At 36.7% G+C, this 16,173-nt stretch overlaps 1 protein-coding gene across 1 annotated transcript in view; it reads left to right on the top strand.

Moving 5' to 3' along the window:
* Positions 1–583: 583 nt before the first annotated feature.
* Positions 584–16,173, top strand: part of LOC121998233 — a 36,818-nt gene continuing 21,228 nt past the window's right edge. Inside the window, exons 1-4 of the mRNA XM_042553045.1 lie at positions 584–738; positions 4,240–4,312; positions 4,389–4,455; positions 4,546–4,634. Of these exons, the coding sequence (XP_042408979.1) occupies positions 4,407–4,455; positions 4,546–4,634 (138 nt within the window). The 5' untranslated portion in view covers positions 584–738; positions 4,240–4,312; positions 4,389–4,406. The remainder of the gene's footprint in view (positions 739–4,239; positions 4,313–4,388; positions 4,456–4,545; positions 4,635–16,173) is intronic.

The raw sequence follows: 16,173 nt of genomic DNA, 5'->3' as shown, positions 1-16,173 counted from the left end.
CCTTCATTCCCAAACCCATAAACCAAACGCCACCTTATTGATTAAAACTTACGCATTCAAATATTTGCAGCTCATTTGTTAAAGTCGGCGTCAGCATCGAAGTCAGCATCAAAGTTAGTGTCGGCGTCAAAGTCCACGTTGGCATCGAAGTCGACATCGAAGTTAGCGTCAACATCAAAGTCGACGTCGACGTCGACGGAGTGCGAACATCGGGCGGTGCGAGTCGGGTGGTGCGAGTCGGGCAGTGTGAGTCGAGCGGTGCAAGTGTTTTTTGTCACGACTCAAGGTCAATTGCACAAATATGAGTTGCTTCTGAAATCTAAGACTTGGAAGGGTGGGTTAAAGGTACCTCAAAAAAAAAAACTGAGAAGCAATCCAAGAAAATAAACACTAAGCACATAGGTCTATAATTAGTAAATCGATAGAAATAAGTATTAGCAGGGGCGGATTTACACGTGGACTGGGGGGGGCCACGGCCCCCCCAGTCCATGTGTAAACCCTATTAATAATAATATTAATTATTAGTAATATTATTACTGAATATTAAATATAAATTCATTTGGGAATGGGATAAAAATAATACGTTTGCACTTTGCAGCCTTGCACCGCTGCAGACGGCATATCTTACTCATCGTTCGGCAAACGGCAATTGCTCCGGTGCCTTCGAACGAGCAATCAGACATTGGATGTGGAGGTCTCGTGCGACGAAAATATTCTCGAGCCCGATTTAAAAGAAAGGTACAATTTCATTCTACTCCTTCCTCCTTAGTCCTTAGGGTTTTGATTTTAGAAGCCCTTAAAATTGAGAACTGAGAAGGGAACAACAGAATTTTTTTTTTTTGGTATTTTCCATCTTCGTTTGAATCGTTTCTACTTTCTACCCCATAAGCTAACCTCACTATGAAGCTTAGGCTGCTTAACAGATTTATCATTTATGATATATACCTAATACCTTTATTTATGAATGAGACGAGAAGAACACATGAGGCAAAGTCAGAGGACCAAACAAAAACAATTCCATACATTTTGTTAGAAAAAAATTAAAATAATTAATTTTACATGGCCCTCCTTGAGTCCTTGTCCTTCTTGATTTCTTGCTGTTGATTGTTGAAAGTGAAGGCTACTTTAGATTTTTTTTTTTTTACCTATAATATATGCACACACAAGCAAACATACTATATTGTAAAAGGTATCCATCAATGGTCCTACCATTTAGTTGCTATGGGCCTGTGATTTTGAAATAATTTATAGATTTATCTCTTTTAGGACTTATGATTTATAACTTTTTACTAAGAATAGAACTATGTAAAGCCCATAATTTTACCAGATTCTTTTATTTTGTTTGCTTTTCTCCTTTTTTGCTAGATTCTTTGTTTGTTGTTCTCCTATGAAATGATTAATTTTAAGCATTTTAATTAAATCTTGTGATTTTAGAAATTAAAGTGCCTAAATGATGAAATAGTTGAAGTTAGAATTGTTGATTTAATATTTAATTAAAAGAAAAAAAGTTTGGTGTTTTTTTTATTGTATGATGTTGTTAGTATTCACTGACTTAATGTTTGGTTTAATGTTGTTATTATTAATTATTATTCACTTATTTGAAATAATTTGAGTTTTTTATTGTTAAAGGTTTCATATATTTTAAATGGGAAAATCCGTTACGATTGATAAGTTTTTTCAAAGGAAGAGAGCAAATGAACCAGATCCGGCTACTCCTATAACCCCATCGACAAGATCAAATAACAATGATCTTCCATCTGAATTTTCTCCTAAAAGATTCAAAAGTACAGAAATTGAAGAGGTTGATCTCGATTCTTTAGAGCGTGATCCAGGATTGCGTCGACAAATTTGGGAATATCATCCTAACCAACGAGAGGAAATTCGTCGAGCTTATTTGAATCTGAAGGCATACCAACCTATTCTTCAAGAATATCCACTAAATAAAAATATTAAGCACCCGCGAAGATTTCAGTCTACTTGGTATGAACAATTTCCTTGGTTGGAGTATTCACCAGCTAAAGATAAAGCATATTGCTTTCTATGTTTTATCTTCAACAAGCCATCGGGATGCTCAAATCAAACTGCATTTACTGTTAATGGATTTAATAGTTGGAAGAAAGTTCGAAATGGAAAAGCTTGTGCTTTCCTCAGCCATATAGGGAAAGGCATGTGAGGATTTGATGAACCAACCACAACACATATCAAGGAGATTCGACAATTTTAATGATGAACAAATCGCAACTAATCGTCTTCGATTAAAGGCTCACATACATGTGGTGTTGTTGCTTGCACTTCAAGGAATTCCATTTAGAGGCCATGATGAGAAATCTAGTTCATCTAATCGTGGCAATTTTCTTGAATTTTTGGATGTGCTAAGCATGTACAATGATGAACTTTCAAAGGCAATTGCGAAAGCTCCAAAAAATGCCAAGTATACAAGTCACGATATTCAGAAACAAATACTTCATGTGCTTTCAATGAGAGTGAAAAATGCAATTCGTGAAGAAATTGGAGTTGCCAAGTATTGCATAATTGTTGATGAAGCCCGAGATGAGTCAAAAAGAGAGCAAGTGTCTATAGTATTGAGGTTCGTGGATACTAATGGATTCATTCAAGAGCGTTTTTTTGGGCTTATTCATGTATCTGATACAGCAGCTTTGACTTTAAAGGATGCTATATATTCTTCTTTGGCTCACTACAATTTGGATGTTCAAAATATTAGAGGTCAAGGCTATGATGGTGCTAGTAATATGAGGGGCGAGTTTAATGGATTGCAAGCTTTAATCATAAAAGATTGTAGAAGTGCTTATTATGTTCATTGCTTTGCTCATCGGTTACAATTGGCTTTAGTTGCAGCATCAAAAAATGTGACACCTATTCATCAATTTTTTGATAGATTAACTTTTATTGTTAATATTGTTGGTTCTTCGTGCAAGCGTAATGATGAATTGAAGAATGCTCATGCAGATGACATTGCACATTTGATTGCTATTAATGAACTTGAGACAGGGCGTGGACTTAATCAGATAGGTACTTTACAACGAGCTGCTGATACACGTTGGAGTTCTCATTTGAGATCGTTGAAAGGCTTAATTAAGATGTTTAGTGCATCGTGTATGGTATTGCTTAAGGTTATGGATGATGGACTTCCTTCTCAACGAGCCGATGCAACATCTGTTTATGATGAAATGACTTCTTTTGATTTTGTATTCATCTTGCATCTTATGAAAGAGATCATGGGAATCACAGATATCCTTTGTCAAGCTTTACAAAGTAAGTCTCAGGATATTATAAATGCAATGGAGCTTGTATTATCTACTAAGAATTTACTTCAACAAATGAGGGATAACAAGTGGAATGATTTGCTTGCAAAAGTGAAATCTTTTTGTGAACTTCGAAATATTGATATTCCTGATTTCAATGCTCCATATATTAATAGACGAGGTCGAGCCCGTGCTCGTCAAGACAATTTCACCATTGAGCATCATTATCAGGTAGACCTCTTTTATGCTTCAATAGATTCACAGTTGCAAGAAATTAATGGGCGCTTTAGTGATGATGCTATGGAATTGCTTATTCTTAGTAATGCCTTAAATCCTCAAAATCCAGTGGAGTCTTTCAGAGTTGAGGATATATGTAAATTAGTTGAAAAATTTTATGCCGAAGACTTTACAAGAGATGAAAAAGAGCAATTAGAGATGCAATTGAAGCATTACGAGTATAATATAGTCAAAGGGCCCAACTACAATAATCTTGCAACTATTTCAGAATTATGTCAATGGTTGGTGAAGACTAACAAGTCTGTTACATACAATCTCATTTTTAGAGTGATTGTACTTGTGCTTACTCTTCCAGTTTCCACTGCTACTACAGAACGATCATTTTCTGCGATGAATATCGTGAAAACAAGGCTTCGGAGCAAAATGGAGGATGGTTTTCTCTCAGACGCGTTAATGATATATATTGAGCGAGAAATTGCTAGAAATGTGAGCATAGAAGCTATCATTGAAGACTTCGAAAATTTAAAAGAACGTCGAATTCCTTTTAGTTAGATAATTGTATTTGATACTTAATTGAATGTGTTTGTTCTTTGACTATGCAACTATTTTACAATTAGTTATACTATTCTGTATTTCTGTTTGAAAATAACAATCTGTTGCTCTCTAAAGAATTATCTGATTTATTGTCCATATAATTCTCATGTTAACATGGTGTTTGTGAGTTGAAAATCTCTTGAAGAAAGCTTTGCCTTCCCGACCATCATTATTCCAATCAATACGATACATGTCATCTTCAAAAAAAATTATTAGAGGTTTGGCAAAATACATTTCAGAATATCGCTATTGATTTGCTGTTACACCGCTTATGATGCTCTTATTACTTCATAGGTCTTTCATTTGACACTAATGATGAGTTTAAAAGAAGCATTTATGAATTATGGTGAAGTTGTTGATGGTAAGTCGTTATTGTCTTTTTTATTTCTTTTTAATCTTTGCAGTACATGACTATACTCACTGGTATTTAACTAGAGTGCATCATTGGCAGGGAAAGTGGAAGGTCTAGAGGGTTTTGGTTTTGTGATTTTTATATCTAGCGAAGAAGCTTCAGCTATAATCAATGGCATGGCTGGAAAGGTAAATATGCTTTGCTCTTCTTTGTGTTTATTTTATATAATGTTAATAGAATATGTAGATGTTGTTGCATTATTCATTTTAAAAAGCATGAAAGTGTCACATTTTATGGGATGTATAACACAAATTAGTAATCTGATGCATGGAATTTTATGTAGTGATTATAGTATGCTATGTTAGATTTATGTACTAAGGACTATAAATGCTAATTTAGTCTCTTGTTTTTTTTTAATCATAAGGTTGTGCTTAGGTTCTTGATAAGTATCTTTAGATAGTTTCGGGATTTAAAGGAGTAAGAGGATTTTCATTATACGGCCCCCCCAAACTTAAAATCCTGAATCCACCCCTGAGTATTAGCAAATTAACAATACGAAAATGTTATAGAATGAGTTGAGGAGGAAGTCCTGATTATCATGGAGATGTCTAGACTTGATCCCAGAATGTGAGGGAGTCCATTGGCATCTGGGAGAAGAAAAATGAAGCTCCACCCCAGGACCATGGGATATGGGATAAGCCACTAGTATCTAGGAGAAATATGGCACAGCCCTAAAAATTAACATGTCCCAAGAAACTATATGCAAATTAACAAATTGATAATATTAATTACTAGAAGGAATCTGCCGAGGTCCATCTCATTCTGGAATCTCTGTTTCAGACTTTCAGTAGGTGATGATAAGACTCAGTATCTACTGTTGAAGCTTCTATACTCGCCGTTGGAGGAGATTTTATAGCAGCGACCCATGCACCTTGACTCAGATGTTAGAACACTATGGTTGCCAAGTTGAATAGCTTGGCGAAGCTATCACTTTGTTTGAATGCCTAGAGTAAAAGGATCTGAACTTGAACAAATCTCAACCCACAAGCTGATGCTATCCTCATCATCTACATCCAACTCTAATTAAATTGAATGCTTAATCTTCCCCTCCAACATTTGCACATACCTATGGGTAAGAAGATCATCTCGAGTGCATGGCCCATCTTGCTTAAGACAAAACAAATCAGAACTGTATGGTGCCAACATTCCCTGGGCGCCATTATCACCGTAGATACCGAATAAGAGCCACATTCAAGTTCATCGCCACCATCCTCGCCGCCTACTCCTTGGGCGCCAATGAAGGGCTATGCCAGATAAGTGGAGCGTCAACATGGAAATCCTAGGTGCTGCCAACCGGTATCTTAATGCCAGTGAAGTCTTCGATCGCTCCTTCCCTTCTAGCAAAGGACAATCCAAGCGAAGGAGACGGAGGGCCCCTAAGCCTTCCTTCTGATCAACGAAAAATCCTTTCGTGGATTTGTTGATTTTTCGTTGCGCGGGGATGTCTAATTAAATTTGAAGTACAATTTACGCATATTTGAAGTTTGATCTCTGAAATATTTATGTTCTTTAAATTTAAATTGTAATCCTCTTATTTATTCTGGTAACCTCTCCCCTACCAAGGATGAGAAGTAACTAATCCATTCCGCAGGATTAGATTAGAATTCATTATCGAAGGAAAACTAAAATGAGGAGGAAATTTCTAAAAAAAAAAGGCGGGAATAGCGTGATGATGAAGCGTCTAGTTAAAAGGGTGCGATAATTTACTATAATCAAGGGCTTTACGCTTTTTGTTCCATATGATTTTAAGAATTTCTTTGTATATTTTTATATATTTTTTCTTGAATGAAATAACAATAATATTTTTGCCACAAATAATATATATATATACACACACTCTCCGACACCTCCTACGTGACGGGGAGCGAAATCTGACGCAGGCTATCTAATGCGATCAAAATCTAATTTTTTTATCCTCCTTTTATCTGTATGCAATAATTTTTCTTTATTTTCTTTTAAATTAAAATAAATGACTTTTATCTCTTTCTCCTTGAATTAAAATAAAATTATGACTTCTCTCTTATGATTGTTGTGGTGCTAATTTTTAATGGTGGTGCAACTGCTACAACATTCTAGCAGCTACTATACAGTAGCTGTTATAACGTTGTAACAACTACTAAATAATAACTGCTATACGTTGTAGCAGTTTCTATACAGTAGCTACTACAATATGTAAATAAGAGATGAATTAAAAAAATTGAGTTTTAGCTGTGTCAGATCGCCTATATCAGATGTCGCTCACAATCATGTAGGAGGCGCCAGACAGCATATGATTTCTCTCTATATATACATGATACCCTGCACACCCTTTCGGTGCACACTCTTGGGTAACCCTCACAGGTTCAAACGCCCGGGTGCACCTCAACACACCGATTCGCTTTTGAGAATCGGGGTGCCCGGGCGTTCTGTCTGAGGGTCGTTTAAGAGTGTGTACCTAATGAGTGTGTATATATACAAAAACAACTAAAAAAATCAATAATATGAATTTTATAGCCAGATATATACCCCTCAATAATATGGTCTAACCCAACCTAGACCAAGACTAAATCATTCATCAAGAATACCGAGAAGATGGGTATCAAGGCCCAAGGCAATAAAACCCAAAAAGACCTACTATGTTAGAAAAAGTAGAGAAAAGAAATCCTATCTGAATAAAGAAAAACATGTACGAAAGTTCAAACCAAAGAAGATGTATGCTAATACCATCACATGTTTCGCTTGTAATAAACCAGGACATTTATCTTCTACCTGCCCAAATAAAAAGAATTTATATGCCAGAGAAGCAAAACTAGTTACTTGCACAAATCTTGATTTAGTAGAAGTACAATCAGATATTTCTGACACATCCTCCATCTACTCTATTGTTTCTATAGATGATGTGAAAGAAGTTATCCCTTCTTCTGACTATTATCTTGTAAACTCCTTCTTGCAACCTTCATACTAGCAGTATAACCTACATCCTGAAAGCCAAAATTGCATACCCTTTGATACGCTAGACAATCTAGAAGAATTATGGGATGAATTTCCAGATACTAATCTAATGTTTAAACAACTCAGTACTAAAACTACAGAAGAACTTAACTATCCACATGAGTGGATACTCAAAATAGGAATTGATAATATTTCTTGTTTCTTTTGTAGTTATTATCCATCTTTAGATAAAAGAGGTATCTATAAGTTAGGTAAGAAACAAGCCTGTAATCTTGTCTTCAACAACTATTCTCTATTATAATATCCATAAGCCAACTTTCTAAGGGAGCTACTCGAAAATTTTTATTAGAAACAAGAGTCTTTGTATTAGAAACTTGCATTAATAAATTGGAAACAAAACTAGAGATTCTAGATAAACAAATGAAAGAAAACCTTCCTCCACTTTCTTCTCAGGCTACTCTTGATAAAAGAAAAAGCTTACAGCTTACACCAGTAGATATGATAGATAGAGATCTGGTCTTTATAAAAGCCTCTAGTATTTGTAATATAGGAAAAACTCGACATTAGAGATAAATGCCTGGTAAATATCCATGGTTATGAGTTCACACTACATGCCTTTCTAGATAATGGAGCCATCAACTCCACCATAGATGAAAATACACTTCTTTCAGTCTTGCCAAAAACTTTTATAAAAATCGCATCATAACCATTACTAAGTACATAATTTGATGGCCAACAATTAGCTTGCACACAATTTCTCATTAACACCCATCTGAGGTTTTATGACAACTATGGTAAATATAGCACACTACTCCCACTCTTTAAACTATGGATTAAACCATTATTACATCCTAATATTCACTTAATCCTAGACTTAAATTTTCTTGTAGCACCAGATAGAGCTTTTCTTCTAACCAAGGATTATGCTCTTTTCTTTTCCTCACCCATAATATCTCCAATAGTATCAGACTGTTCCTCTATTGTCCATCCCTTAACCACCAAATCCCACATAGAAATTATACCTTCTGACAACACATCATCTTGTCAATGTTCTCCTAAAAATACATGTAAACAACCCAGTAAGCATCCACAACCTAATAATAGCCAAACCTGTGCTATAGTTTTTTCTAACTAACAAGATTCGGAAAACTTGCCTCACTTGACTGGTCAAGCCCTATAACTGATAACACCTGGATCCCACCTGATCTCATACTCCTACAATAGTTACTTCAAATAATAAACACCCATAAACCTGATTTAGACTCCCTCATTTCTAGATTATAAAAATTAGAAATTATTGGAGACAATCCGACTAAATATTGAGATCGAGACAAAGTCTACTGTAAACTATCAATAATTAATACAGACCTTACAATTAAGGCTCAAGACTTAAAATATATAAATTGGGAAACTGAAAAATGTAAAATGCACATTAATCAACTCTTAACTTTAGGATCCATTCAAAGGTCCATATCTAGGCACAGAAGTCCAGCTTTCATGGTTAATAAAGGATCATAACAAAAACATGGCCAATCTAGAATGATATTTAACTACAAAAGACTTAATGATAATTATCAAAAAGATGGTTATAAAATCCCTGACAAAGACTGACTCTTAAATAAAATCCAAAAACTCAAAATGGTAATCTAAATTTGACATGAAATCAAGATTTTGGTAAGTCAAAATGCATCCTGAGTCCATTGAATGGATAGCCTTTTCTTGCCCTGAGGGACATTTTGAGTGGCTTGTTATGCCTTTTGGCCTTAAGGTAGCGCCTCAAATATTCCAAAGGCCGGACCTTCTGCTCCGGTTTTGCTCGCCTCGGTCCGGGTCTTCCACTCCGATTCTGCTCGCTTGGGTGATCTCGGCCATCTGAAATAGGGCTCACCCGAACCCAATTTTCGACCTTCTCCTCGAGCAACCTTCCTCCCTGGCTTCTCGTCCCTTGAATGTCGCGTACGTTCTTCTCATCCATCAGTGTATTCTTCCACGGCACCTCGTCCCTCAGACGCACCAAGCTCGTCGACTCTCTCCCGTGCCGTCCTTCTCGCTAGCCGCGTCTTCCGCTCGACTTCCTGTGCTCCTAAGCTCCTGCACACTTAGACACAGGGTTTAAACCAAACATGACCTAACTTAACTTGTTTGATCACATCAAAATAACTTTGGGGTTCCAACAATCTTCCCCTTTTGGATGTGAGCAACCCAAGTTAATATAGGGTAAATAAATATAATATAAAAACCAATAATTTTGCAAATAAGTGCAAAAAGGATTTTACAATTTAAAATTTAGATAATGATAATACCTCCCCCTAGACTTAATAGTCCTTTCTCCCCCTTTGATCACATTAAAAATGGGGTATCACAACAAGTCTAAGGGTAATTCTGATTTTTGTGCAGAAAAATTTTAAGCAGAAATTTTTTTCTAAGTTTAAAGATAGAATTTTTTTGCAACGTATAAAATAACTTAAAAAATTTAAGTTAAACAGATTAAAAAAATAAGTTCTAACAAAAACAATTTAAATGAAGTTTGCAATTCTAAGTGAAATTTGAAAAAGTTTTTAAGTGAAGTTTGCAATGTTAAAAATTTTAACAAATGTTAAACCTTTGATAAATATTGAAAGCATTTAATTTAATTAACTATTTCATGCTTATCAGTTTGTCAATTAAATATTCAATTCAGAAATTGGCTTCCAAGCTGGAACGAGGTATTAGGCCTTTTTGGTTATTAGATCATCAACTACTTCTAGAAAAAGTCTTTTAATAAATTCAAATATTTAATTTTCTACCTGAAAGCCCTAAGTCTAATTTCACTTTTTAATTTAAATAAGTTTTTGGAACCCAATATAGGTTCCTTCCTACAAGGTTAATCAGATATTTTCTAGGGATATAAGATTTTGTTAATTTTCTGATCTGACCTTTGTGAAATCTATAGTATCAGTTTAATCCTCTATAGTTTCTAAAACAAGAAACATTTGAACATGTAGAATTTTTCAAGTTTTCTATTTCTTCTTTTAATTTAACATTTTCAAGTTTTATTTTTTCAAAATCTTCTATTAGGCATGATTTTGTTAAAATTCTTTTCATTTCTAAGTTTTCATTTTTTTAATTCATCATTTTAATTTTTTAACTTGTACATAGATTTTTCCATAGACTTAATACCAAAATAGAGTTCATCAGGAGGTAAGAGGCATACCTCACTTACCATATCAGACTTGAAGCCTGACTCTCCCCCCTACTTCGCTGCATTCATCTGAAGTTGCTCCCCCTTCATCGATGCTGGCTTCTGAGGTGCTTTGCTCTTCATGGTTCGCCATCAGTGCTAGTCCGGCATATTCTTCTATTTCTGACTTAGATGATGAACTGTCGTCCCAAGTAGCCTTTAGAGTCTTGTACTTGTTTTGCTTGGAGATCTTGCCCTTTTTCCTTTTTGAGTTCTGGGCAGTTCTTTTTTATGTGTCCTTCCTTTTGACACTGGTAGCATCTAACCTTTCTTCTAATTTTTGGATTTTTCCTGTTCTGCATTTCTTTAAATTTGTTATATATAAAGAATTTTCTGAATTTCCTTACCATGTAAGCTTCTTGATCACCTTCTGAGTCTGACTCGGGTTCATCCTTCTTGGTTGCATTCAGTGCCATAATCTGGCTTGACTCTTTTATTGTACCTGTATATCTGGTTTCATGTAACTCTAAAGTAGAAAAGAGTTCCTCTAGGGTACTTACCTCCAAGTCCTTTGAGATGTAGTAGGCGTTAATTATCAAGGTCCATTATGGAGTCCTGGGAAAGTCATTGAGTGCATAGCGTATCGAGTCCCGATTGGTTACAGTTTCACCGATGTTTTCGAGTCCGTTGATTAGTTCTTTCACCTTCACGTGTAGATCGACTACCTTCTCAACTTTTTCTAGATGGATATTCGTCAGTTTGTTCTGAAGTATGTCTCGTCTTATGAGCTTGGCTTCGGATGTGCCTTCGTGGAGTTCCAAGAATTTTTCCCAGAGTTCTTTGACCGATGAGTAACTCCCAATGCAGTTAACTTCTTGAGGCGGTAGCACGCTCAGCAAGTGATATTCCACTCGGTGATTTGCTACGGAATCATTTTATTCTTTCTTTGTCCAAAGACTCTCTTCCTTCTTCTCTCCATTTTGATTCGTAGGAGCTACAAAGCCATACTTGATTATTAAATGAATTTCAAAGTCAATTTTTAGAAATACCTCCATTCGGCATTTCCAGTATGCGAAGTCTCCCTCAAATTTTGGTGGAACGATGCTTGGTCCGGCCATTGGTTTCTTTGCTTCGATCAGCGGTTAGTCCTTCTGAAGCGTCTTTGTTCTAATACCACTTGTTGGACCCTTGGTGGCCGGCAAGAGGGGAGGGGTGAATTGCCCTGCAAAAACAAACTCAACCATTTCTCGACTAATAGCTTAATAAAGAACACTTGTAATAAAAAACCAAGAGACTAATTACAGAGACAGAAACACAAGGAGACTTATTTGGTTTGCAATCAGAAGATTGTTAATCCAAGAAAAATAAAGCGCACTTTATGACGATCTCCTTCAGACGGAGCAACCTCTTACAATGTTAACATCTCACAAATGAAAGTAGAACAGAAAGAAATGAATTACAAGTTGTTTTAACTATTGAAATCAAAGCTATATTTATAGCATTGTTCTGGACATCTGGAAGGGTTCTAGGCGCCTAGAGTGGGATAAAATTCTATCCCCGATGCGTCGGTCAACGTACACGTTGATTCTGATAAAAGTTGAGTTCCGGGGGCTCGGACCCACAAAAGTCAACATGATTGACTTTTTCGATCTGGACCCTCTGCTCCGATTTTGCTTGTCTCGGTCCGAGTCTTCCACTTCAGTTTCGCTCGCTTGGGTGATCTCGACCATCCGGAATAGGGCTCACCCGAACCTAATTTCCAGTCTTTTCCTCGAGCAACCTTCCTCCCTGGCTTCTCGTCCCTCAAATGTCGCGTACGTTCTTCTCGTCTACTGGTGTACTTTTCCACGACACCTCGTCCCTTGGACACACCGAGCCCGTCGACTCTCTCCTGTGTCATCCTTCTCGCTAGCCGCGTCTTCCGCTCGACTTCCTATGCTCCTAAGCTCCTGCACACTTAGACACAAGGGTTAAACCAAACATGACTTAACTTAACTTGTTTGATCACATCAAAACAACCTGGGGTTCCAGCAATTCTAGGCCTTGTATGGCCATATTTGCTTCTTCCCGAGTAGTATATACCCCAGCTTGTGGTCCAGAGAATACTACATAATAAGGGAATTTCTTGCCTGCTGGTTTTTTGTATGGTTGTTAGAAAATAGTTTGTTAAAGCATTTATAACTTCTATCTTATGCCCAGAGCTACCAGGAATGGTTGGAATGTGCCAAATGTTATCAATCAGACAGTGTTGTATGTGATCTAATTTGTCTCTAAATATAGAGCAGAACTGATCTTCATGTGTGCGAACTGTTGTAATTCTTGAGTTCCAAATCTTAATGTTTTAGTAGCAAATGATGTTCGTACCTTCCTTGGTTTATCCATTACCTGAAAAAAATAGTGGAGTAAACGAGAAAAAGTATCAGCTAAAGAATTGTTAATTCCCTTTATATGTTCCCAGTGAATGCGTAAACCTTTTATTAATAATCGTATCTGTGAATTTTAACCATCTCTTAGTACTTAATCCTTTTCTTAATCCTTTAGTATGTTGACTATAGTTTATAGTCTATTCTAATAGTAATTTCTTGCTTATTGCAAATGAATATTCGGAAGGTTTCTAGATAATAAATAACTGCTAATATTTCAAAATCTAGTGAAGTTGAATGTCCTTTTTTCTTGAAATTTCCTAGAGGCATACCTGCATAAGGTTTCTATAGGTTTAGGGTCATATTTGGAAGTTTTTCTAAATAAAATACCTCTCCATCCTATTTCACATTCATTTGTTTGAATAACTAAGTAGTCAGAATTAAGTAGAAGTGTTAACATGACAATTGTTTTTACTAAGTGTTTAATTTGTTGTACAAGTGCTATATCTTGTTGATTAAAATATTTTTGTCTAGTTAAGGAGGTCTTATTGTATAAGTGGCCGCTAATTTTTCCTATATCTTTTAAATAAAGTCTTGCATAATTTAGGAGTCTTAAAAAAACTCTTAGAGTTTTAGCATCTTCCATTTTATCTGAAAAGTAAGGATTTTAATGGAGATATGAGGTTGAAGGGCTATTTGTTCCTGACCTATCTCGTCTCATAGGAAATTAATATAAATAGTTGCTATTGTCATTTTCTTTTGAGAAATAATTAGACCATATTTCTTAAATAGGTAAAAAATAATATAAAGATGAGCATAATGTTCTTATTTAATTTTAGAAAAAAATTAAAATATCATTTATATATATATATATACAAGTAAAGAAAGAAATATATCGAAAAATGTCATCTATTTTGGTTTGGAATAAGTGTGTGGGGGAGAGAAAAACAAAGATAATTACTAGTGGCATCTAAAAGGAAGACGAGTAGATTTTTGGTTGTCGAAGTTTTCGAAGCCAATTAACCCTGTCAACGCCACAAGAAGTGCGAAACCTATCCAATTCCAAACCGTCGCCTCTTCCTCCCTTTTCTTTTCTTTATTATCTCTTTGATCTGCTCTTTTTTTGAGGCCGGGGATCCGCAGAAATCCGCATCAGCCTCAAATTGCTTGAACTCGTCAAACTTATATCGCAAACATCGTCGTTATTCTTGTTGGTTGTGGTGCTGCTTCCTCGGATCCAAAGAATGGCGGAGTTCTCCCTCCTCGCTTCTACTGGCCTCTTGCCGACCATCCTTCAACAGGACCATCAGGGATTCTACAAGGCTCCTTCTAAGGTACACAGGTTCCGGTCCGAACATCTAGTTTTTTCATGATTGAGTTGATTCTTTTTCTTCTGCCTCTTTGTTGATTCTTTTTCTTCTGCCTCTTTTTTGGATTGTTAAGACCTTGTTCAGAGTGTTTGAAAAAAGTTCTTAGGTCGGCCTGAAGAAACAATTGGATGTTAGATAGGTGGTTTTGAATTGAAATTTTGCCATCGTGAAGGTCGGAAATACCCCACAATCATCGGTCTTGTAGCTTGATTTTTGCAGATAGCCTTGACGTATGAGCTCAACTGCCTATGAGTTGTTGCTCCAGTAAGGAGAGGCCTTTCCTTCTACTTGCCTCTCGATTTGTTTCTTTGTTTGAATCCTAGTGGTTTCTATAAATCTCTAGGCCAAACTAATCCTTCAAAGAGTTTTGTGAACTGTCTCAGACATGAATAAACATCTTCTCTTTTGTTAAATAGAACCTAAGTGTTGGGACTGATATGATGGATGACTGGAATGCTGGAAGGGGTGGGCGTGAATGGTGATTCTTCCTGTTATTGCAGAGGAGACGCAGGGGGGCAGAGCTCATTCTCTCCAGGAGGATGGACACAGGATGGTTACACATGGGTAGATCTGCATTGCTGGGGGAGATGATGGACCATATGCATCACTGGAGGAGACTCCACTAGTCACAGGAGGAGACTGCAGATTGGAGAGGGCGTGGGTCAGTTGGACACACATTCATGATGCTAGTAGAGCATAGTGGATCAGACGGCTTGCCATGTCATTCATGCGTCATGACAAGTGAGGGGTCGAGATAGGATGGTATGTTGGATGGTGAGCGGTGGACTGTGAGGAGCCGGGCACATACCCCAGCATATCATCTCAGTGGAGGAGGATGAATGGGATACATATGGGTGAGAGTGGAGGAGCCACAGGAGGCAAGAGCATTTCCCTCCAAATGGTTGGACTCATGACTGGTGGATTTGCACTGACTGGAGATCAGGGGCATGCCACACGCTTCATGGGAGGAGGCTACGTTAGCCACGGAGGGGATTGCAGATCAGATATCTAGGGAGCGGAGGAGACTCAAGTGCATGATGCTTGACACATATTTACTAGGGGATCAACGCTATTTGGGTCCGGAGGAGACTCAGGTGCACGATACATGACGTTTATGCACTAGGGGATCAGTGCTATCTAGAGCTTGGAGGGAGGCTGCACATACCCCATGAGGAGGCTACATCAGCCGCAGGAGGGTTATAGTGCCACTTACATGACAGGCTGCGGTATGATGACATATTTGATAGTGATTGTTTGACTTTGAGGTTGGTATTCATGTGAGGGTTAGATGTATGAGAGTACAAACACATGCATATGGTTCCATATACCTTGGATATCTACTCAGTTCTGATATTTCATAAGAAATGAGCAGCTACCCAAGGACACATGTATGCTTTGTACATTTTGATGATATCCATTTACCTTTCATAAAAATAAAGAAAAAGAAAAAGACTTAGACATAAATAGATGCAATTTGTATAAATTATGACAAAGAAGGATACGAACGCTAATACACTAATGTACGTGGTTCAGGACTCTCATTTTTGCTCCACGACCATAATCCTTTGACGAATCACCCCGACTAGAGCTGTGCAAAAAAATCGGGAAATTGAAAACTAGACCGGAACCGATAGTTTACCGGTTCTGGTTAACTGGTTTTGACCGGTTTACCAGTCGGTTGACCGGTTTAGGATTTTTTTTACCAGTTTAACCGATAAACCGATTAACCGATAATCGGTTAACTGGTTAACTAGAAAACCAGTTAACTGGTAAACCGGTAATATTATTTATAAAATTAATTATATATGATATATTATATATATTGGGAAAATTTTTAAAAAGG

Source organism: Zingiber officinale, chromosome 6A, assembly GCF_018446385.1.
Source record: "Zingiber officinale cultivar Zhangliang chromosome 6A, Zo_v1.1, whole genome shotgun sequence".
Lineage (NCBI taxonomy): Eukaryota > Viridiplantae > Streptophyta > Magnoliopsida > Zingiberales > Zingiberaceae > Zingiber > Zingiber officinale.
This window is presented reverse-complemented; position numbering and strand designations above follow the sequence as displayed.